This window comes from Poromitra crassiceps (assembly GCF_964638095.1).
Source record: "Poromitra crassiceps genome assembly, chromosome: 9".
NCBI classification, from domain to species: Eukaryota; Metazoa; Chordata; class Actinopteri; order Beryciformes; family Melamphaidae; genus Poromitra; species Poromitra crassiceps.
Window position 1 is genome coordinate 27465040 of NC_139630.1, and position 22500 is coordinate 27487539.

The following is a 22500-nucleotide window of genomic DNA, read 5'->3' on the forward strand; positions in this document are numbered from 1 at the left end:
GTTTCCTTCACTTGAGAGATATTTCCTAAAGCAGTTAGGGGTTAATTAAGTGTCTTGCTCCAGAGCGCATGTCAACAGTGCTTTTTGAAGATGGCTTGAAGATCACCAAACTTGCTTCGCTGACCACAACCTTATTGTGTCCAGGCTGATCTACCACTTATCTGCAGGCAAACCTGAGGGAGTGTTTTCCTCTCTGAATTCACACTGTAAAGAATGTCACATACGCATAATAGGAAGATAATTCCATACTGTATTCAGACGTATCAAGGTCATAACTAGTCTCAATTAATGTTAAATCCAGATTTTCAAGTTTTTCTTTTCAAGTTAGAGAATAATTTCTCAAAATACATCATACTGGAATCAATTATATTCCTTGGAAACGGTTTAGTCAAAGACATCATTATATTTAACCCAGAGTGTCTTGAATGATGAATTAAGCTTGAACAACTCTGCCTCCACGATAAAAACACTTGCTAAGCGAGTGGTCATTCTTTTCAGTGTAATGACCCCTGGCTGGTGTATTTCACCATGGATGGAAAAATAATTTTACTACTGTTCCAACAGCAGCCAAGCCACATTCAAATCGACACCGAACTCGCACTTAACACTTCACACCGGCAGACAAGCATCATATACACTAAGAGGACACGCATGCAAACACACCGACAGAGAAAGAGCTGAGGTGAACACACAAACACGGCACACACGCACGCTGGATAGAACGTGAATTTCCAGCTTGTCTACATAGCTATAATACTATTAATATACAAGCAGGGCCTTACAATGTATAGAATATTTCTGATCACCGCCAGCCCAACATATGGTAGAGAAATGATCCTAAATGAGAATCACAATCACATAACTTACTGTACGTGAAAAATCCCCAGACATAAAAAACACTTTCTACCCCCCAGGCCATCACTCTGATTAACACTTAAACCAGTGCACTTGAACAGCTTACACTTACTGTGGGATCACTGTGCACACACGCACGACACACAGACCTGATTTGATGTAGCCTATGTTTTCTGGGAAATAATAATGATAATAATTTCTGTGCAATACCAATACCTGACTCAAAACCTTGTTCACATATTCAACGGCATATCTGTGCAATATCTGGAAACAGATGATTTAAGCCTTTGTCTACAATGTTCACTTTTTCCACATTGAAATAACCATATCTGGAGACATCTGTATAAGTCTTTGTTTACAATCCTGTGGGGCTTATTTATACATTTACTGTACATGTACATTCTTTCATAATGTATTTAAAATAGACACTTTACACCACACTTGTAGTTACTATCATTGTTTTGCTAATGTCTAAATGTGCCCTTTTGCCCTGCCTGTTTTTAACTTGTGTACCTTTCTTTCATTTTTGTATGTGAGTATGAGAGCAAAGCAAATCGGAGTCTAATTCCCTGTATGTGTATATTTGGCCAATAAAGCTGATTCTGATTCTGGTTCTGATACTTGAAGTTTTCATAATATAGGGTATATGGAAACCGGAGGGGGGCTTGTGGTTAATTGACCTATCAGGGTGAATTAATCAATAAAAAGACTGAATTTCTGCTTCGATTGATCTCATTATAATGCCTTCGGGAAGTTGTCTAAGCATTTGTTAATATTCTGTGTCCTTTAGAAGATACCAGCTTTATAACATGTTATTCACTATGATAGCATGGTCTGTATTAGTAAACATGCATTCGTCTCATAAGCTAGAAGCATTTGTCCCATATTAATGTGCATCTCTGTAGACTTGGAGAAGTGGTAATACAGTATTTCCTTGATGTTTGTGTTTATTTATTTAAAAAGGGACAATGCACATTAATTTAGTCCATTATGTAAATGTGACAGATTTAGCCATAAAGGCTCATTTTCATCTGCAGTCCCTGGCAGGTGGATGGTATCAATTAAAACATTCAGAGAAAAACATGCAAGAGTAGGCTACATGGCCACATAAGACAAAAGCATAAAAGCACTCCGAATTTGTGACCTATGACACAAAAGCACAATACCCCACAAGCACACACAAGCACAGTCCACGGCAGTTACAGTCATAATAATAAAAGCATGCAAGAACACATAAGCACATAAACACAGACAAAGCACATAAGTTAAAACAACTACATAGCCGCCACTCTATATAAGCACAGACAGAAGCGCATACAGAAACAGACAAACAATGACATAACCATTATCCCAGAACAGGATTGCAAGTTTGAATGTCCAATAACCAATCTTTTATAGATTTGGAGAAAGAGTTGAGAGATGTTATATTCCTTAGTTCTTATCAGTGTATAATGTAATTGCCATGAAAATGATATGGATGAACACCTGTACCAGTCAGTGTAGCCTGTGTCCACAAATTCCATAATGGGACAGCTAACAGTGTGTTCCAAGCTACATGCTTTACCTTGACACACACACGCACGTACGCGCACACACACACACACACACACACACACACACACACACACACACACACACACACACACACACACACACACACACACACACACACACACACACACACACACACACACACACACACACACACACACACACACACACACACTGTTCCCCCTTCCTGTGAACCAACCCTGAGAGAGAGAGAGAGAGAGAGAGAGAGAGAGAGAGAAGAGAGAGAGAGAGAGAGAGAGAGAGAGAGAGAGAGAGAGAGAGAGAGAGAGAGAGAGAGAGAGAGAGAGAGAGAGGGAGGGATTGAGGGAGGGAGGGAGGGGGGCGCTGTCTCGTCGCTTCCGGCTTGAACACTTCACAGCCAAACGCAAACGGCGCTTTACTACAAGTCGTGAGCCACACACACACATACACACACACCCGTACACACACACACCCATACACACATGATGAGCAGAAAGCTCCCAAAACGACTTTAACCGGAGAGCAAACAGCGGCAGGACTCAGGAGTTTACTACGGGCCGGTGAGAACTCTTTTGAAGTCTTCCCGCGATAGGTTAATTTAGACGGAAAAAGTAGTTATAGAGAGAAAGACATTTCTGGAATCTTCTCGTGTGGAAGAAGATGTTTTTGTGAAAACAAAGGTGAAGAAGCAGCCGCGTCGAAGAAGAAGTTCTCCGAAGAAAGCCCAAAGCCAAGAGAGTAACGTGAGATAGTACTGTATATATAGTAGTACTGTACGTGTCTTTACAGCAGCAGCGAACCTGGGAATACGGTGTGTTTTGGTGCACAAGGAGGCGTAGACGGCGTGTTTGTGCGTGCCTGTTTGTGTCGTGTGCGGTTTTGTGTGTGTGTGTGTGCGCGCGCGTGCGTGTCTCGTAACGTACTCACGCGCACCTCACTCACACACACACACACACGCACGCGCGCACACACACACACACACACACACACACACACACACACACACACACACACACACACACACACACACACACACACACACACACACACACACACACACACACACACACACAGAACAGAATCTTCCTCGGTTGCTTGAATGCTGTGTGGATATTATCAGGTCGTCATCTTATTCCAGGCTAATCAAAGTGTCCCGAGGAGCCTGGAGGAGACAGGACAGCGCTGTGAGCAGAGGTAAGAGACATCCGATAAGATCAGTCAAATAGGCTATGGATTATTGTTGTTTGATATTAGTTTATTACACAGTCATGCAGCCGTTCCTATACATTTTCTATTGGTGCAACATTCAACTATTCGAGAGATTTAAATACATTTTTCTATTCCAATCATATCGTACCATAGACTACTCTAAGAGAGATTCAGATTCAGAAAACTGCTATTCTATAAAAAAAAAAACACACGTAATCCTTTTGAATCTAATTTTAAGTGTTTCTCTTTAGTGTTTTTGAGTCTTGTTTGGATTCTCCCCTTTGGTTAGATCTTTATGATGAGCTGTCCCGTGATAATACTTAAAATGTCCAAATACCAAAATGTCACTTGCTCCCCTTTCATATCAAACCATTCTATTCCCCAATTTGGCGTGCAGGCCCCTGGACCCCACTGAGCTTAGAGTCTGGCCAGCTATGATATCTCAATGCTTTGCAATGAGGGTAGCCTATATTCATTAACACTTAATTAACGGTTAACTATTGTGTAGTAGCCTAATCCTTTGCTAAATGGTGTTCATGCTAACTAAGGTATTGTGGTTGGATTGAGGCATGAAGTATTGAGAGCAAGCTAAAGTCTTACCAGGCTTTTCCTTTGTAGACCCGTGAGGGCAGTATGGCTCAATCTAGTTAGTAGGCAACTGTAGGCATATTAAAGACTTCACCCAAATGCATACTTTAGGTTGAAACCCTATACAAATCACTAGCATTTTTTGTGTGTGTAGTTTACACGTGCAGTTATTGCTGCATTATTATGAAGAGTAGCCTATGTGGGCATATTGTCTGTCTTCATCCTTCAGCACATTGATTTTGTCACAGTTACCAGTCCCAACCCCTGCTGTAGGCAATGTATATATGGCAATATAACAATATTTTGCATCAGAAAGTTGCCTGTGTGTGTACCACAGTACAAACTGATGTAGCTGAATCCAAGTATTTCACTGATAACTTCATGCCAAAGCAGCGATGCTCGCTTTTCGTAACACAACAGTTGTCCACTATTCTTTTCCTCTTAAATAATAGGCCAGTTTAGTGTCAAACATACATGCAGGTGTGATGATGATGATGATAGTGATGTTGATGACAGTGATGATATGAAGAAGGTGTAAAGAATAAGATGACAACAATGGTGTTGGTGATGGTTAACTTCACCATCCTCCTGGCTGCTTCATGGCTGTTGTACGATATTGTAATAAACAATAACGTTTGGGTACCATAGTGATGGTCGGTGGTCTTACATAATTGCAGCCAACATGTCTTAATAGTTATAAAGACGAGGATGCAGCTCTCACTCTGGCTATCCATGTGGGCAATATCACCTTTATAAGGGAGATGGAAATTGGCCAGCTGGACAGAAACAATATGGTTAACAGACTAGAGAGAGTAGGCTTTAAGAAACGGAATTAAAATAGGAAACAGCTGTTGGTATTGGCAGCACAGTTGTCTCCGTGTCTCAATTCATCCCTTCATTATAGCACAAAGTGTTTTGCACTGTGATGAAGCTATGAATGGATCTGTTGTAGTGCAGATATAGTTTGTGCTGTAAGTAATAGAAGGTGGACATTGATGCACAAAAGGATTGATGTGTTCCAGTGAATCTCAGACAGTCGACAGCCCAACCCTTCTCCTCCATAGCTCTCTCTACAGTCAGGACAGCCCAACCCTTCTCCTCCATAGCTCTCTCTACTGTCAGGACAGCTCAACCCTTCTCCTCCATAGCTCTCTCTACAGTCAGGACAGCTCAACCCTTCTCCTCCATAGCTCTCTCTACAGTCAGGACAGCCCAACCCTTCTCCTCCATAGGTCTCTCTACTGTCAGGACAGCTCAACCCTTCTCCTCCATAGCTCTCTCTACTGTCAGGACAGCTCAACCCTTCTCCTCCAGAGCTCTCTCTACAGTCAGGACAGCTCAACCCTTCTCCTCCAGAGCTCTCTCTACTGTCAGGACAGCTCAACCCTTCTCCTCCAGAGCTCTCTCTACTGTCAGGACAGCTCAACCCTTCTCCATAGCTCTCTCTACTGTCAGGACAGCTCAACCCTTCTCCTCCATAGCTCTCTCTACTGTCAGGACAGCTCAACCCTTCTCCTCCATAGCTCTCTCTACAGTCAGGACAGCCCAACCCTTCTCCTCCATAGCTCTCTCTACAGTCAGGACAGCCCAACCCTTCTCCTCCATAGCTCTCTCTACAGTCAGGACAGCTCAACCCTTCTCCTCCATAGCTCTCTCTACTGTCAGGACAGCTCAACCCTTCTCCTCCAGAGCTCTCTCTACAGTCAGGACAGCTCAACCCTTCTCCTCCAGAGCTCTCTCTACTGTCAGGACAGCTCAACCCTTCTCCTCCATAGCTCTCTCTACAGTCAGGACAGCCCAACCCTTCTCCTCCATAGCTCTCTCTACAGTCAGGACAGCTCAACCCTTCTCCTCCATAGCTCTCTCTACAGTCAGGACAGCCCAACCCTTCTCCTCCATAGCTCTCTCTACAGTCAGGACAGCTCAACCCTTCTCCTCCATAGCTCTCTCTACAGTCAGGACAGCCCAACCCTTCTCCTCCATAGCTCTCTCTACTGTCAGGACAGCTCAACCCTTCTCCTCCAGAGCTCTCTCTACTAACAGTCAGGACAGCCCAACCCTTCTCCTCCATAGCTCTCTCTACTAACAGTCAGGGTTTGACCACTTTCATAATGCAACACTGTTCAATGCTAGAGGCCAGGGGCCAAGAGTTCAGTTCAGCCGAGGGTTATAAAAAGCCTCCAGACTTTTTATTTTGTGTGTGCAGTTTTTTAACACGAGCTTTGATCAAACTGATCCCTGGGGAAATGAGGTCATCTGGACTGGAAACATTCCAGATGTTTTGAGTGGGAGCTTCCCTCTCAGCCCCAAAACACAGCAAGCTGATGGTCAGCGATGTCTGAGCAGTCGGTGACCGTCTGTCGCCCTCGTTTTTGGCGCCGTGTCCCGCACCGTTGGCACTAGTAGTGGCTCATTTCCACCACATATAAACAGCACAGTACGGCTCTACTCTTACCTGCATTTACTCCACTCTACTTGATATATAGACTCTGCTTCCACAGCAAGTTTACTCGCCTCCGCCCACACCTGGTCGTCATAGCGACTGCATATCTGCCCTCCGCACATAGCCCAAGTAGGCTATAACGTATAACGTTAAAATTAAATCCATACACTGAACTTTTAAACTGATTATGAGATACTGGTGGTGCCTCTAAAAACTCTCGTAACGGGACATACATGAGGGACGGGGGTTATGCTACGGGGAGAAGGGAAGCCACTACCCCGGCGGCCACTCGGCCAGGCAAGACCGCGGCTTCGCTAAACCCCCGCCTCCGGCCTAGCGGAGCCGGCGTAGCACACACAACTACAAAGGGCTTCCCGAGGAGCGGACTTTTTCTCTCTCAAAACAATTGAAAACCACCGTCATGTTAAAGCTGAGCAAGGAGATCGATTTTATTTCACCAGAGCCGAAGGCAGCAACACAAAAGACTGATGGAAATAACAGAAGAGAAGGTAAGCCCCACTAAACTGGTATCCAGCATTGACAGTAGATACAGTAAACACGATTCTGCCTGACCAATCAGTCGTCTGCAGTGTTTTCACGTCGCCGTATGGTAGCGGGTCCACACAGCGCTGGAACCTCAACAAAGCAGGGACCAAAACTAGCACGACTCAACCCCGACTCAACCCGGGCTGTCCACGTTTTTGATCGGTGGAATGAGACAAAAAAGCGAGACGAGCTGGGCGGGGTGTTGATGATGTTCTGCTGATAGCAGCGGTGGAAATGGGCCATAGTCGTCCTTGATTCAACATGTTGATTGGGCGTCGGGGCGTCAGTGAGAGAAATCACTCTGTTTGGCTGGTGGTCAGCTCAAGCGAGAAGCAGTGCAGGAGAAGAGAGGGCACGCACAAAACCTTCTCCTCATTTGCTTGTCTGTCCCCGTTTGTTGTTTGTTGTCTAAAGTGGTGAGCAAGAGTGGTGTGAAAATGACAGGCAAACGCTGCTTTCTTTCATCTATAGCAGTGATACTCAACCCGAGGCTCTAGAGCCACATGCGGCTCCTTTATGGGTAGCTGTGGCTCTTTTAAGTCCTACTTAAAATAAATAAATAAATATAAATCGAATAAAATAAAGGGAGGAAATTGACTTTTTTTGGGATTGTGGCTCTTGCAAAGCTTTTTCTGTCAGCGTGGCTCCTGTAGGGCAAGGTTGAGTACCACTGATCTATAGCCACTTTTACACAGAGACAACTGGGTACCAACGAAGGCCCGCACTGAGTCCCGCAGTGTGCAGCGTGCAGTGTGCAGCGTGCAGCGTGCAGTGTGCAGTGTGCAGTGTGCAGTGTGCAGCGTGCAGCGTGCAGCGTGCAGCGTGCAGCGTGCAGTGTGCAGCGTGCAGCGTTGCCTTTTTACGAAGACATGCAAGGAGGAGGCATTCTGGCATGATGTTCTATCGTTGCCATGGAGATGTGAACTGGTGCTGATCCGAGGGGATATCCTCCTTACCTACGACTTACAGAGGGATTTATCAGACGCACACAGAAAAGCCTGCCTGCTGGATTGTGGATTGTTTTGAGGAGAGACTGACAGAGAGGGAATCCTCAGACCACGACTCACTCATTTTTCGGAAGCGAACGTGCACAGACGAGACTGCAGTAAACAGCGATTCCCCGCCTTCGATCCGCCTTCCCGCGGGTTACCCTTTTAAACAGACGTTGATTCGGGGCTGATAGCACCTCCACTGCCGGAACGAAAGGCGTAACGAAATGACTCGCCATGACGTCCTTGTGACTTTTAAACAGGAGCCGATGCGTAATGATGACGCCGCAACGACTTTCACAGGCTGTGTACAAGGCGCTTATGTATCTGGTATCTGATCTGCAGGCGGATAATTTACATGCTAGCTAGCTGAACTATTAGTTGACTATAGATTTTGCGATGTCAAGTGCAACTTTCTGGTCCCGACACAGGCGACACGAGGCGACACAGGCGACACAGGCGACACAGGCGACACCAGGCGACACACGCGACACGAGGCGACATAGGCGACACCAGGCGACACAGGCGACACCAGGCGACACAGGCGACACCAGGCGACACAGGCGACACCAGGCGACACAGGCGACACAGGCGACACCAGGCGACACAGGCGACACAGGCGACACCAGGCGACACAGGCGACACCAGGCGACACAGGCGACACCAGGCGACACCAGGCGACACAGGCGACACAGGCGACACCAGGCGACACAGGCGACACAGGCGACACCAGGCGACACAGGCGACACCAGGCGACACAGGCGACACAGGCGACACAGGCGACACAGGCGACACCAGGCGACACAGGCGACACCAGGCGACACGAGGTGACATAGGCGACACAGGCGACACAGGCGACACCAGGCGACACAGGCGACACCAGGCGACACAGGCGACACCAGGCGACACAGGCGACACAGGCGACACCAGGCGACACAGGCGACACGAGGCGACACAGGTGACACGAGGCGACACAGGTGACACGAGGCGACACGAGGCGACACAGGTGACACAAGGCGACGCAACAGTCGGCCTTCATGGCTGCTAGTTGTTTGCCGTCTGCCCGGTGTGTCTGGGCCTTTAATTAAAGCATGTCAAACAAAACATGTTAAAAAGGCTGTAGTAGTAGGATGCAGGAAGCTGGTGCAGGCTGAACATGCTTCCTATAGCAACCGCTGCTTCACTGGAACATTGACTTAAGTAGTTCTACAGAATTTCAATTTGCTGTGTGCCTGCACACAAGAGTTGGTGTGAAGTAAACCCAGCTATAGCCTATCTGTCTCTGTTTGTCTCTCACAGTCTTCTTTCCAGGGTTCCACGGCTCCCTGAAATCCTTGAAAGTTTGGGAAATTGACAAATAAAATAAAAATCATACATACAGGTTTTTGAAAATAGACATTGGTCATATTTGACAGTGCTTCAATTGAGGATTTTTCCTGCATAGAGACTTACGAGGCGGCCGCCTTCACTCCGCCTCCAGCTCTCCACAAGGCCCCGCCTCCAGCTCTCCACAAGGGAAAACAAAACATTTTCTAACAGGCGTTGCAGTCGGTGGATTTCTGCCATTTGCAACTAACACAGCACAGTTGAGAAGTGTTCACATTCAAACCTCTCTCTCTCTCTCTCTCTCTCTCTCTCTCTCTCTCTCTCTCTCTCTCTCTCTCTCTCTCTCTCTCTCTCTCTCTCTCTCTCTCTCTCTGTAATCGTTGTCTGTGAGCTTCTGTAAAGCCTGCTAGTTGTCACTATAAACTTTCCCAGTGTTTTAGCAGTAATTCACCTTGATCCACGTCTCAAACTATGCTGTGTTGCTGGGTCCATGAAATTGGTGAATTGGGCCTTGAAAGTTCTTGAAAATTCCTTGAATTTGATGTTGAAGAAGGCGTGGGAACACTGTGTGTCTCTCTCTCTCTCTCTCTCTCTCTCTGTCGCTCTCTCTGTCGCTCTCTCTCTGTCGCTCTCTCTCCCTCTTTCTGTTTTGTTTGACATTTGTTGTGTTGTTTTTTTTCACTGCAGTCTACTGTGGATGTCAGTCGCCTAGCAGAGGGGACGTTTTTTCTTCAGTGTGAAAAAAAAAAGCGACAGTGGCGGTTAGCAACCTCCCGGAGAGACGTTACTATTCAGACTGCTTCCTGCCTCTCTCTAACTGCGTCACTCGCCAACAAGGAGATCCCATGTTTACCCCGCAGTTCATGACCCGACGTCTTAACTGATCGGGAATCAGAATACGTCCTAGGGCAGTTCCTGGTGCTTCCCCCCCCACACATGACATGAACACTGCTATGTGCTAAAGATCTCCAGTCCTTCTCTGGAAAACGGGTCAGTGAAGCTCTTGTTTTGCAGATTGCAGGAGGTTTTTAGTTACCAAAGTGACAGTCTGCGAGGAAGAAGAACATCTCTCTCTTGTTTAAGCCACGTTACTCAGCAACTGAGATCCCATGATTATTAGTACTGACATATTTCTGCTCGAGGAGGAAGACGCACACCTTTTCTACACAATTACACACAGCCATTCCCACTCAGGTGTGGCAGTTGGACCAGTTGTAATTAGCCGCTTAGTTTCCACGGCTGCTGCCATGGCTGCCATGCAGTTTACCCAAGGAGTTCTACACATTGTCAAAGCGTTTATTGCTATTTGTCTTCGAAGCAAATATGTTCTGTGGACAAACGTTTAAAACAAAAGCTGCTGATTAGCTGGTAGGGCAAACTTAATTCCAATCTGTGCGTAAATAATGACCACCCTGCTCATGCCTATTTAATCTATATATTTAATGCATCATACAAAGCGAGCTGACGCAAGTCTACAAACATTGAGTATTTGGATAGTCCGCCTACAGTCTACAGAGTATTTAACATTTCAACAGCTTATTAGTAATGACATTCAATTAATACAATAGATACGATACAATAGAGAGCCAAAGTGAACGTCACTTCCTGCTTTCCTCCCTGTACCAGCGTGTGAAAGAATATGAATGGTGGTGAACGGGTGGGGGGAACGCTACCTTTTTGATCCTGTTTGAATTGTGCCACGGGACTACACACACGTCATGTTTGTCACTGTAAAAGATAACTCTGCAAGTCGAGGAAGTCGCAGTTTGTGGTAAAACTGTGACACTATAAGTTATAAATCAGAAAGACTATACGCACAACCATTCGCGTAAGTGACGTCTCTCCCGCCGGTCCATTGTGGTTGATGGTGTGACGTATAATGTTCCTACGCGAGATGTAGTTGATTGAGAAAAGCAGGAAGTGACGTTCACTTTGGCTCTCTATATACAATACAATTACAATTCAATTGTATTTGCGTTGTCTGTAAGGGGCAAAGTGAGGGGCACTCCAAAACAAGGGGTAGGACTAAATGCGATAGAGAGCCAAAGTGAAACGTCACTTCCTGCTTTCTCCCTGTACCAGTGCTGCGAAAAATATGAATGGCGGTGGACGGAGAATAAGGTTACTTTTTTGATCCTGTTTGAATTGTGCCACAGGGTGCTGTTGTGTATGGGACACTGTGCCTTTAAGACGACACAAGGGGTTTACGTGCTGTCTGTCGTAAAGCGGATGTTGATGTATGTGGAAGCTAGAGGCATGCCTAATAAACGTGTTAACGTAACGTCGTAGTCCGTATGTTATTGGAACATAACATTTGGCGACGAGGATTATGGATTCTCTCCTGTCACCTCTCTCCCCGTTCCTCGCTCTGCCCGGCGAGCCACCAGTCCCGTGGGATCGTTGGCTGGAGTCATTTGAGACGTTCCTGCTAGCTGCCGCGCTAGCTGGGGCTAATGACGCCAGGAAGAGGGCTCTGTTGATTCACAGCCTAGGCAACGAGGGACAGCGGATTTTTCGGACTCTCGGACCCGCTGCTAAATATGTGGACTGTATCACGTTACTGTCTGGACACTTTGCTGCTCCACAAAATGTCATGCTCCGCCGGATCGTCTTTCGCCAACGGCGTCAACAAGCCGGTGAGTCCGTTCACCATTACGTCGCCGATCTGAGGGGATTGGCCAGCCTCTGTAAGTTTGAAGCGCTGGAAGATGAACTGATACGCGATCAGCTAGTGGAACACACTACTAATCCGAAGCTCAGAGAGAAGTTGCTAATGATGCCAGATACACTGACTTTGACAAAGGCTGTGGAAATAGCTTTTCAACTTGAGTCAGCAGCAGGCTTAGCATCACAGTTAGCGCCCTCCAACCCTTTCTCCTCCAGGCCCTTGCAAATGGCCCAGACGGTGGCACCACCCACGGAGGGTGTCACTCCTGTTTTCCAGGATGACATTGACAGCCTCGATGTGAACTTTACAGCGCGCCAGGGCGCAGCAACACGCCGGGCCTGTGGAAATTGCGGATCCTCGTCACACCCTGACCGAGCTCCGAACTGCCCTGCCAGGGGCCAGAAGTGTCAACGCTGTGGCAAACAGAATCACTTCGCCCGGGTCTGCCGCTCCGCTCCTGCCGCTGAGGGCCCACCGCCGCCCCGTTCATCTGGCGCACCCACGCGGACGACCATCCATTCGGTGGCTGCCACCTCGCGTGCGTTCAAGTGGTGCACGTTGGAGCTGGATGGGGTGTGCCTTCCGCTGCTGCTGGATACGGGGGCCTCCAAATCGCTGCTAAATGTCTCCACGGTCCGCCGGCTCTTTCCGCACCGGATGCTCGCCGCCAACGCCGAGGATCTGTACGGCTATGGACACGCTAAAATAGGAATGGCAGGCACAATCACCTTCACGGTGCGATACGGGATTAAGACTCTCCCTTCATTCACTTTCCAGGTGGCTCGCCAGGGGGCCAACCTCATGGGCGTGGATTTATTTTGTGAACTGGGCTTTGCCCTCATGGACAACGCCGGAGCCGCCATCCTGTCGGTTGGTTCGCCTTGGCAACAGGGCTGGCCTGCTCTGTTCAGTGGGGTGGGCCGCCTCACCGCTTTTGACCACCAGCCTCTCCTCAAGCCTGAAGTGCGTCCGGTGATTCAGCCCCTGCGCCGCCTGCCCCTCGCCCTGCGTGACGAGGTCACCGCCGAGCTACAGAAGCTTTTGGATGCGGGCATCATTGAGCGTGTCGACGCTTCCCCGTGGATTTCGAACCTGGTGGTGGCGAAGAAAAAGTCAGGGGGCCTGCGCCCGTGCATCGACCTCAGGCAGGTGAACAAGGCGGTGATCCCAGACAAGTATCCGCTGCCCACAGTGGAGGAACTGGCTGCACAGTTCTATGGGTCCTCTGTGTTCACGAAGCTCGACCTTCGCCAGGGCTACCTGCAGGTTCCGCTGCACCCGGACAGTCGCAGCCTTACAGCTTTCGTCACGCATGTGGGGGTTTTTCGCTACGCCCGCATGCCTTTCGGCCTCAGCTCAGCCCCCAGCTGTTTCCAAAAGATCATGGCGACCATCTTTGCCGGCATCCCGGGCGTGGTCGTTTTCCTGGACGACATCGTGGTCCATGGCGCAACACCGGCCGCTCACGATGAGCGCCTGGCGAGGGTGCTGGACGTCCTCGCCCACCACACTCTCACACTTAATGGCGAGAAGTGCACCTTTGCCGTTCCCGTCATCGAGTTTGTGGGGTTCCGCCTGACCGCGGACGGCCTCAGCCCGCTCCACTCCAACGTGGAGGCTGTGCTGCTTCTGCCCGAGCCATCATGCCCAGCTCGGCTGTCATCGTTCCTGGGGATGACGGCCTACTACCTGCGTTTCCTTCCCCAATACTCTGCGACCACCACCCCGCTTCGTGAGCTCCTTAAACAGGACGCCGTCTGGGAGTGGACCCCAGCCTGCTCTGCAGCTATCCGCCAGCTCAAGGCGCAGCTCACCTCACCGCCAGTCCTCGCATTCTTCGACCTCGCAAGCCCCACCCTCGTCACCTGTGACGCGTCTGGCACGGCGCTTGGAGCGGTGCTGTCGCAGGTTCAGCGTGGCACGGAGCGCCCAGTGGCGTTCGCCTCTCGGTCCCTCACGGAGGCCGAGCAGAAATACTCGGTGGGGGAGCGGGAGGCGCTGGCCTGCATCTGGGCGTGTGAGCGGTGGCACATGTACCTATATGGGCGGCACTTTACATTGCGGACGGACCACCAGGCCCTCACGGCCCTGCTCGCCACGTCAGGGTCGGGGCACAGGCCGCTCAGAATCTACCGCTGGTCAGAGAGGCTCCAGCCATATGACTTCACCACACTGTTCACCCCCGGCAGAGAGAATGTGGTGGCTGATATGCTCTCCCGCGCCACTCCCAACCCGGCGCCTGACACGGGCCCAGACACGATGGAGCCGGAGCTCATCCTTATGCTACACACCCCCCTGCAGGCCACAGTCTCCCTGGAGGACCTTCGGCTCGCATCAGAGGAGGACCTGATGCTCTCCCAGCTCCGCGTTTATGTCCGGGAGGGATGGCCCGCGAAAGTCCCGGAGGAACTGGCGCCTTTTCACCGAGTCAGGGACGAGCTGTCCTGTTGGAATGATGTCTGTGTGGCCCGGGGGCTCCGCACGATCGTTCCCACCAGCCTCAGGTCACGCGTCCTGTCTATGGCGCACGAGGGTCACCTGGGCATCGTCAGGGTGAAACAACGCTGCAGGGATTTGGTGTGGTGGCCAGGCATAGATCGGGACATAGAGACTATGGTGAGGGACTGCACCGCCTGCCTGGTCAGCGGTAAGACGGGCTCGCCACCACCGCCGCCTCTGCAACCTTTGGAGTGGCCTCCCAAGCCTTGGGAGCACATTCAGTTGGACATCTGTGGGGAGCTCCACGGCGTCCCGCACCACCAACGCTTCCTCCTGGTGGCCTATGACCTCCATTCAAAGTGGCCGGAAGTGGTCGCTACGGGGTCAGTGACAGCTCGTGTCGTCACAGATTTCCTCTCCTCTCTGTTTGCCCGATGGGGCGTCCCCGACACCATCACCACAGATAACGGCCCGCAGTTTGTCTCGGCCGAGTTCGCCACCTTCATGGAGGGGAGGGGGATTAAACACGTCCGCACGGCTTTCTACCACCCGGAGGCGAATGGAGGGGTTGAAAGGTTCAACCAGACGCTAAAAAATGGGATCAGAGCGCACCTGGCAGATGCTCTCTCCTTCCCAGCCGCACTGCTCAGCACTCTGCTGCACTACCGGGCGACACCACACTCGACTACCGGTAGCTCTCCCGCCCTCCTGATGATGGGGCGTGAGCTGCAGCTTCCCCTGGATCGGCTGCGGCCCCCCGCGATCATCACGGCAGCAGCAGCACCCTGCCAGAGCGCCAGGGTCATGGATGCTCAGCGTCGGATGAAGCAGCGGTACGACAAGAGACGGAGGGTGAGAGTGCCTTCCTTCACAGCGGGGGACTGGGTCCGGATCCGCCGTCCCGACCGGGGCCACAAGCTGCTCTCCTACTGGTCTGCGCCGATACAGGTCACCGCTCAGCTGGGGCCAGCCACCTTCCGCCTGGCCGATGGATCACGCTGGCACGCGAATCGGCTTCGGAAGGTGGCGCCGCCCCTCGCCGTGGACCCAGGGGCTGGAGATGACTTTGAGATTCCTGATGAGCAGCTGAGGGCTCCAGCCGGGCACCCACCTGAGCTGGCCGAGCCCCTAGAAGCCCGACCAGCCCGTGCCCGGGTCAGGCCGGGGTATTTGAGAGACTATATTGGGGATGGGTGATCCCTTGTTAGTTAGTGTTCAGAGCATAGTCTGTTAGTGGCAGAATAATCCACATGGCTATGCTGGCGACTGGTAGTCCACCCAGTCCGCCTAGTTTAAAAAAAAAAAAAAAAAAAAAAGAAAGAAAAAACTGTTCACCTGTTCTTCTGGTTTCCTGTGGGGGGGAGGAAATGTTGTGTATGGGACACTGTGCCTTTAAGACGACACAAGGGGTTTACGTGCTGTCTGTCGTAAAGCGGATGTTGATGTATGTGGAAGCTAGAGGCATGCCTAATAAACGTGTTAACGTAACGTCGTAGTCCGTATGTTATTGGAACATAACAGGTGCCAACACTAATTTTGTCAATTTAACACATTCACTGCCAACAACGTGTAAACACGTTTTCAGAATCCAGCTGTTGACTGCCAACAACGTGTAAACACGTTCTTGGCATCGATTTTTTTTTTTTAACGGGGGGTTGTGCATCTAACCCTTTTACATATCTTATATAAGTATTGGACGTGTACAACGTGTACAACCCATTCCACCGACCCACTAAGTGGCGACAAGGAAGTAGGAAGGCAAGCAAAAAGCAGTGTGATCCATTTCCATTCTCATTAAAATGGATTGGCGGAGGCGCTTTCGTTTTCGCGTTGATTGCTGGCGGTGCGGGATTGCAAACTTGCATCGTGGATTGCGGATGGAGCACACTTTGAGGCACGCAGCGTAAATATGACCAGAGTCGCAGGGGCTTCATCGGAGCTCTCGGCCAGGGCTCCGGGAGGCGGGCGAGTCCAGCCGGGCTTCCTCGGGGAGCGGCCACGCAGACAGGCACAGCCAGGCACAGCGGCAGCGGGGCAGTGAGGCTGGTGACAAGCAGCAGGCCATTTTGCCTTGCAAAATACCACCAAATTGGAAACAGCCATAAAAGGCTTTTAGAATGGGATTTTCAACCCATTCTTTTTTGTTTCTTTTTCGCTCTAATTTAGAGTAATTTAATTTCTATTCAGAAATTTATTTGAGAGGTCGAGAGTATGAGAAAGTGAATTTGCACAGGTAGGAAAGTGCTTGTTACACGGCGCTGCAGCCAAGAAGAACGCCCACGGAGGTGGAGCAACTCTCCCTCTCACTCTCTCCCTCTCTCTCTCTCTCTCTCTCTCTCTCCCTCCCTCCCTCTCTCTCTCTCTCTCTCCCTCTCCCCCTCTCACTAGGATTAAACCTAGTGCGTCTCCCTCCCGAGAGGGAGGGAGAGAGAGAGAGAGGGAGGGAGAGCGAGAGGGAGGGAGAGAGAGAGAGAGAGAGAGAGAGGGAGGGAGAGCGAGAGGGAGGGAGAGAGAGAGAGAGAGCGAGAGGGGGAGGGAGAGAGAGAGAGAGAGAGCCAAAAATGAATGGTTAAAGTGACTGTTCTATCCAATTTCACAAAAAGCCGTTTATCTCTGAATATTTTTTCTGACGCTAAAACCATGCTGTATTCAACTGCTAATGCTTACATAACTACTAACTCTGCAAACTAACTCTTTTAGACAGAGAAAGTACACATTCTATTAGTACTTTTGAGATATTGTATGTTCACAAAGTCCAAGCTGAAACGAATCCTCGGCTCTTGTAAAATGAGCCAGAATCCTCAAAAAACGGCTTGGCAGAAGCTACCTACAGCAAAAAAAAACGGCTGGCAGTCAATGTGTTAAAACATAACTTTGCATGTCAAGAAAGTCACAGTTTGGGCCTAAATTTTGGAACAGATCCAGATCCGACTCCCAAAACAAGCGTCATGAACAAGCAGTTGACCATGGCGGACGTCTGCGCTCTCTGAGTGCCCTTTAGAATTGAAGTCAGTCACATGATCCCTAAGGTGCTGCAGGTTTGAATCAGTCTTGTTTTAAAATGGCCAGTGCAGCAACATCATGATGCCTCTGAAGATGTTGCAGAACAGTCAGCTTGTCATGTTCTGACATCATGATGCCTCTGAAGATGTTGCAGAACAGTTAGCTTGTCATGGTCTGACATCATGATGACTCTGAAGATGTTGCAGAACAGTTAGCTTGTCATGTTCTGACATCATGATGACTCTGAAGATGTTGCAGAACAGTTAGCTTGTCATGTTCTGACATCATGATGACTCTGAAGATGTTGCAGAACAGTCAGCTTGTCATGTTCTGACATCATGATGACTCTGAAGATGTTGCAGAACAGTCAGCTTGTCATGTTCTGACATCATGATGCCTCTGAAGATGTTGCAGAACAGTCAGCTTGTCATGTTCTGACATCATGATGCCTCTGAAGATGTTGCAGAACAGTTAGCTTGTCATGTTCTGACATCATGATGACTCTGAATATGTTGCAGAACAGTCAGCTTGTCATGTTCTGACATCATGATGACTTTGAAGATGTTGCAGAACAGTCAGCTTGTCATGTTCTGACATCATGATGCCTCTGAAGATGTTGCAGAACAGTTAGCTTGTCATGTTCTGACATCATGATGACTCTGAAGATGTTGCAGAACAGTTAGCTTGTCATGTTCTGACATCATGATGACTCTGAAGATGTTGCAGAACAGTTAGCTTGTCATGTTCTGACATCATGATGCCTCTTAAGATGTTGCAGAACAGTTAGCTTGTCATGTTCTGACATCATGATGACTCTGAAGATGTTGCAGAACAGTTAGCTTGTCATGTTCTGACATCATGATGACTCTGAAGATGTTGCAGAACAGTTAGCTTGTCATGTTCTGACATCATGATGACTCTGAAGATGTTGCAGAACAGTTAGCTTGTCATGTTCTGACATCATGATGACTCTGAAGATGTTGCAGAACAGTTAGCTTGTCATGTTCTGACATCATGATGACTCTGAAGATGTTGCAGAACAGTTAGCTTGTCATGTTCTGACATCATGATGACTCTGAAGATGTTGCAGAACAGTTAGCTTGTCATGTTCTGACATCATGATGCCTCTGAAGATGTTGCAGAACAGTTAGCTTGTCATGTTCTGACATCATGATGACTCTGAAGATGTTGCAGAACAGTTAGCTTGTCATGTTCTGACATCATGATGACTCTGAAGATGTTGCAGAACAGTCAGCTTGTCATGTTCTGACATCATGATGCCTCTGAAGATGTTGCAGAACAGTCAGCTTGTCATGTTCTGACATCATGATGCCTCTGAAGATGTTGCAGAACAGTCAGCTTGTCATGTTCTGACATCATGATGCCTCTGAAGATGTTGCAGAACAGTCAGCTTGTCATGTTCTGACATCATGATGCCTCTGAAGATGTTGCAGAACAGTCAGCTTGTCATGTTCTGACATCATGATGCCTCTGAAGATGTTGCAGAACAGTTAGCTTGTCATGTTCTGACATCATGATGCCTCTGAAGATGTTGCAGAACAGTTAGCTTGTCATGTTCTGGCCTGGAGGGAAAAAGAAGAAGTGTTTATTCAGTGATATGAAGAAGCAACCCTGGTGTCCCGGCTGCTTTCTATCTGCGTCACAGAAAGAGGAGATCCCGTGGCTAAGCACTTTTTCTTCCTCTCTCTCTCTTTCCCTCTCTCTCTCTCTCTCTCTCTCTCTCTCTCCATCACTGCTCTCTCCCTCTCCCCTCTCTCTGTCTCCCTCAACACTCTCTCTCTCTCTATCTTTCTCTCTCTCTTTCCTGTTTCCATGTCCTTTTATCCCATCCTAGGCTCACCCGCTCCGCGGGCTCACTAGCTCGGCCGCCGCCTGCACTATTGGCATGCGCAGCGCACAATTTCTCAACTTCGCATCACTGATGATGACATCACTCACTGATGACATCACAATTGCTCGATACGAGTGACCATCATTGATCACAACATGGAGTGCGTGAGTGACATCACTCAGCGCACAATTGCGCAACTTCGCATCACTAAATGATGCACAATCGCCCGAGTGACCATCACTGATGACATCAACGAGTGCTCGAGTGACATCACTGATGATGTCATAGACATTGTGACATTATCAGTGACATCATTACTGACCATAATCATCACAAATCTCACAATGTGGGACCCAAGACGTGACCAAAATCACAGTGATTGCAACTCTTTTTCTGTCTATTTGCGGTCTCTCATTTCCGACGTGTTCTCTCTGCTTGTCTCCCTCTGCATCTCTCTCTCTCCTGTGTCTATTTCTCTCCCCTCTCTGTCTTGCTCTTTCTTTGTGTGTGCCCCCCCTCTCTCTCTGATGGAATGTTACCTTCATGTTATTGTATTTTTAGACTGAAATCCATCTCAGGTTGAACTAAAACACTGGCCCTGTGCCGGAGGACAGAAGAGTCACAGACAGGGAGAGTTTGGCCAGTTTGTTCTGGCGCCTCCATGTTGCTGCTTCTTCTCTAGAACTACCAAGACAGTTGGCGGCAAATATGTAAGAAGAGAAGGGACAGGTTCTTTAAATATGCAAAAAATGCTGGAGATTTAAAGACAATCTGGCGTAGAATTACCAGTGAATTTGTTGGCCAGGGAGCAACAAGGCTGCCACTGAAAAGGCCAAATGATGTCCTTTACAATAGAACAGCAGTTTTATTCAAATGAGTCTTCAATCAAAGCTAGTATGCAACATGTAAAGTGAGAAAAGACAAATTATTTGAATAAGGAATACGTTTCTTAACCTTGCGAGGCAAATGGATTCACACGAGATCATGAGATCACGATAGAATAACATGCCGTTTTGTGTCGAAAAGGCAGGGTCAACACAGGTGCAAGCAAAACATTCATGAGGGTTTCCAAAATGGCCACTGTGAAAAAGGCTTATTGGTTTGAATCTGAACCACCAGTGGTTTGCACCAATCTGCCAGTTATTTTTTGAAAGTGCCTGCCCAAATGCTTATGTGAAAACAAACCATCTGGCCAGTGAGTGCCAGTTTACAAATTATTTGACATGTACTACTTTAATTGTCAGTGTCCATCTGAGAGGCTTTTTCGGCTACCTGTTTTTTAGTTTGCGCTTTTTTGACAAAAAAAAAAAAAAGAGTCACTTACAGTATAATGAACTTGAATTGCCTCTTTATTTGTTCAGCAGTGGAGGGCTACAGCTGCTGCATGAACACAGAGGAAGCACTGAGAGCTGTTCTCCAGACCTCCATGCAGCTGTAGGGGAGATTGTCAGATGTGTACCCAGCCATCAAAGCCCCTGGCCTGGCCGCGGGGATGGCAGCCTCTGCCCTGAACCTCAACGGCCTTGGAGTCATGAACAGGTGAGTTGTTTACAGCGTGTGTCACACTTGTATTTCTTACTGTCTTACTGTGCAAATGATCTGCAATCTGAGCGTCTGGACCTTTTCACCATGGATTATAGTTATTGGTTTGTTGTCGTCAGATCATTCTGATGTTAAGACTGCATAGTGGAATTGTGTCACCATCAATAGTAGTAGTGACACCATATTGTTATGAATATTATGTGCTATTCTTAATATTATTTATGTTTACAACATAAATAATAATAAAAAAAGTATCTGTAAAGATACCATGCAGTGTTTGTTATATCTCTCCTCCCTCCTCCACAGCAGTAATACATGTCAGAGCCAGCCCAGCTCCTCCAGTACAACCTCCAGAGCTAGAGCCAACTCAGGGGGCCGACCCGTGCTGCCAGTCCCAGATCGGAGCACCTTCTGCCAGCTCCTGGGTGGGGCAGCGCTGGGCGGAGGCCTCTACAGCCCGACCAGCCCCAGGGTAAACCCGCTGTACTTAGAATTGCAGGAAATGGTTTTGAGCAAGGATGTGGTGGAGAGCAAACCCACCTAAACTCGGTTTAACCCACTTGGTTGAGATACATCCTTATGATATAAATTCATATTATACTTACATCATAGTAAGCACTGGTGTCAAACCGATGGAAGTTGTATGAGGATAGGGTATTTTAAGGAAAATAAAGCATACATTATTGAGATTTCTTGTGTATATTGGTGTTTTTTGCCTCATGATTACTGATTATTTTATTTTATATAAAAAATAGATTCTATTTTTGGACATTTTTGTGTTTATCAGACTGTTGATAGTGAAGAGAGACAGGAAAGATCAGGACAGACAGACAGACAGACAGACAGACAGACAGACAGACAGACAGACAGACAGACAGAAAGACAGACAGACAGACAGACAGACAGACACACAGAGAGACAGACAGACAGACAGACAGACAGACAGACAGACAGACAGACAGACAGACAGACAGACAGACAGACAGACAGACAGACAGAAAGACAGACAAAGGTCCTGGTCCAGATTTGCACCCAGGACGTTGCAGTGCTATGGTAAACACACCTTTATATTGCCCTCACTTGGTGTGAGTGATTCTGAAGACCCCCCCTGGCTGTCCCCTCCTTGTGTTTCTGCTCCTATAGACCAGCCCCGTGTCGGGCCGAACCTTTGTCTTCCCCCCCTCGCCCTCCTCCCTCTCCCCCAGCCCCGCCCCCCCCCGGCGCGCTCGATCGCCCTCCCCGCGCAACCCGGACCTCCTGGGAGTCAACGTGGGCCAGCGGGTTCGACGGCTGAGCTCGCCCAGTTCTGAGGAGGCGGGAGAGGAGGAGGAGGGGGGAGGAGGAGGAGGAGGAGGAGGAGCGGAGACGGGAGGAGGAGGAGGAGAGCGCAGAGGGGACAGGCGGCGCCAAGCACAGCTGCTGCAGATCCACAGAGAGCTGCAGAATGTAGAGGTGATCCTACTGTCTCTCCCTCTCTGTCTCCCCCCGTTTCTCTCTCTCTACATCG

At 48.7% G+C, this 22500-nt stretch overlaps 1 protein-coding gene across 3 annotated transcripts in view; it reads left to right on the forward strand.

Moving 5' to 3' along the window:
- The first annotated feature begins 3383 nt into the window (after positions 1 to 3383).
- The window catches only part of LOC310782436 (uncharacterized protein), a 51813-nt gene continuing 32696 nt past the window's right edge, over positions 3384 to 22500 (forward strand). Inside the window, exons 1-4 of one of the 3 annotated variants that reach the window (XM_083643098.1) lie at positions 3384 to 3582; positions 20813 to 20990; positions 21300 to 21465; positions 22137 to 22445. In XM_083643098.1, coding sequence (XP_083499224.1) covers positions 20944 to 20990; positions 21300 to 21465; positions 22137 to 22445 — 522 coding nt within the window. In that variant the 5' untranslated portion in view covers positions 3384 to 3582; positions 20813 to 20943. The remainder of the gene's footprint in view (positions 3583 to 20812; positions 20991 to 21299; positions 21466 to 22136; positions 22446 to 22500) is intronic. The other 2 variants (XM_083643100.1, XM_083643099.1) reach the window with 2 other exon arrangements.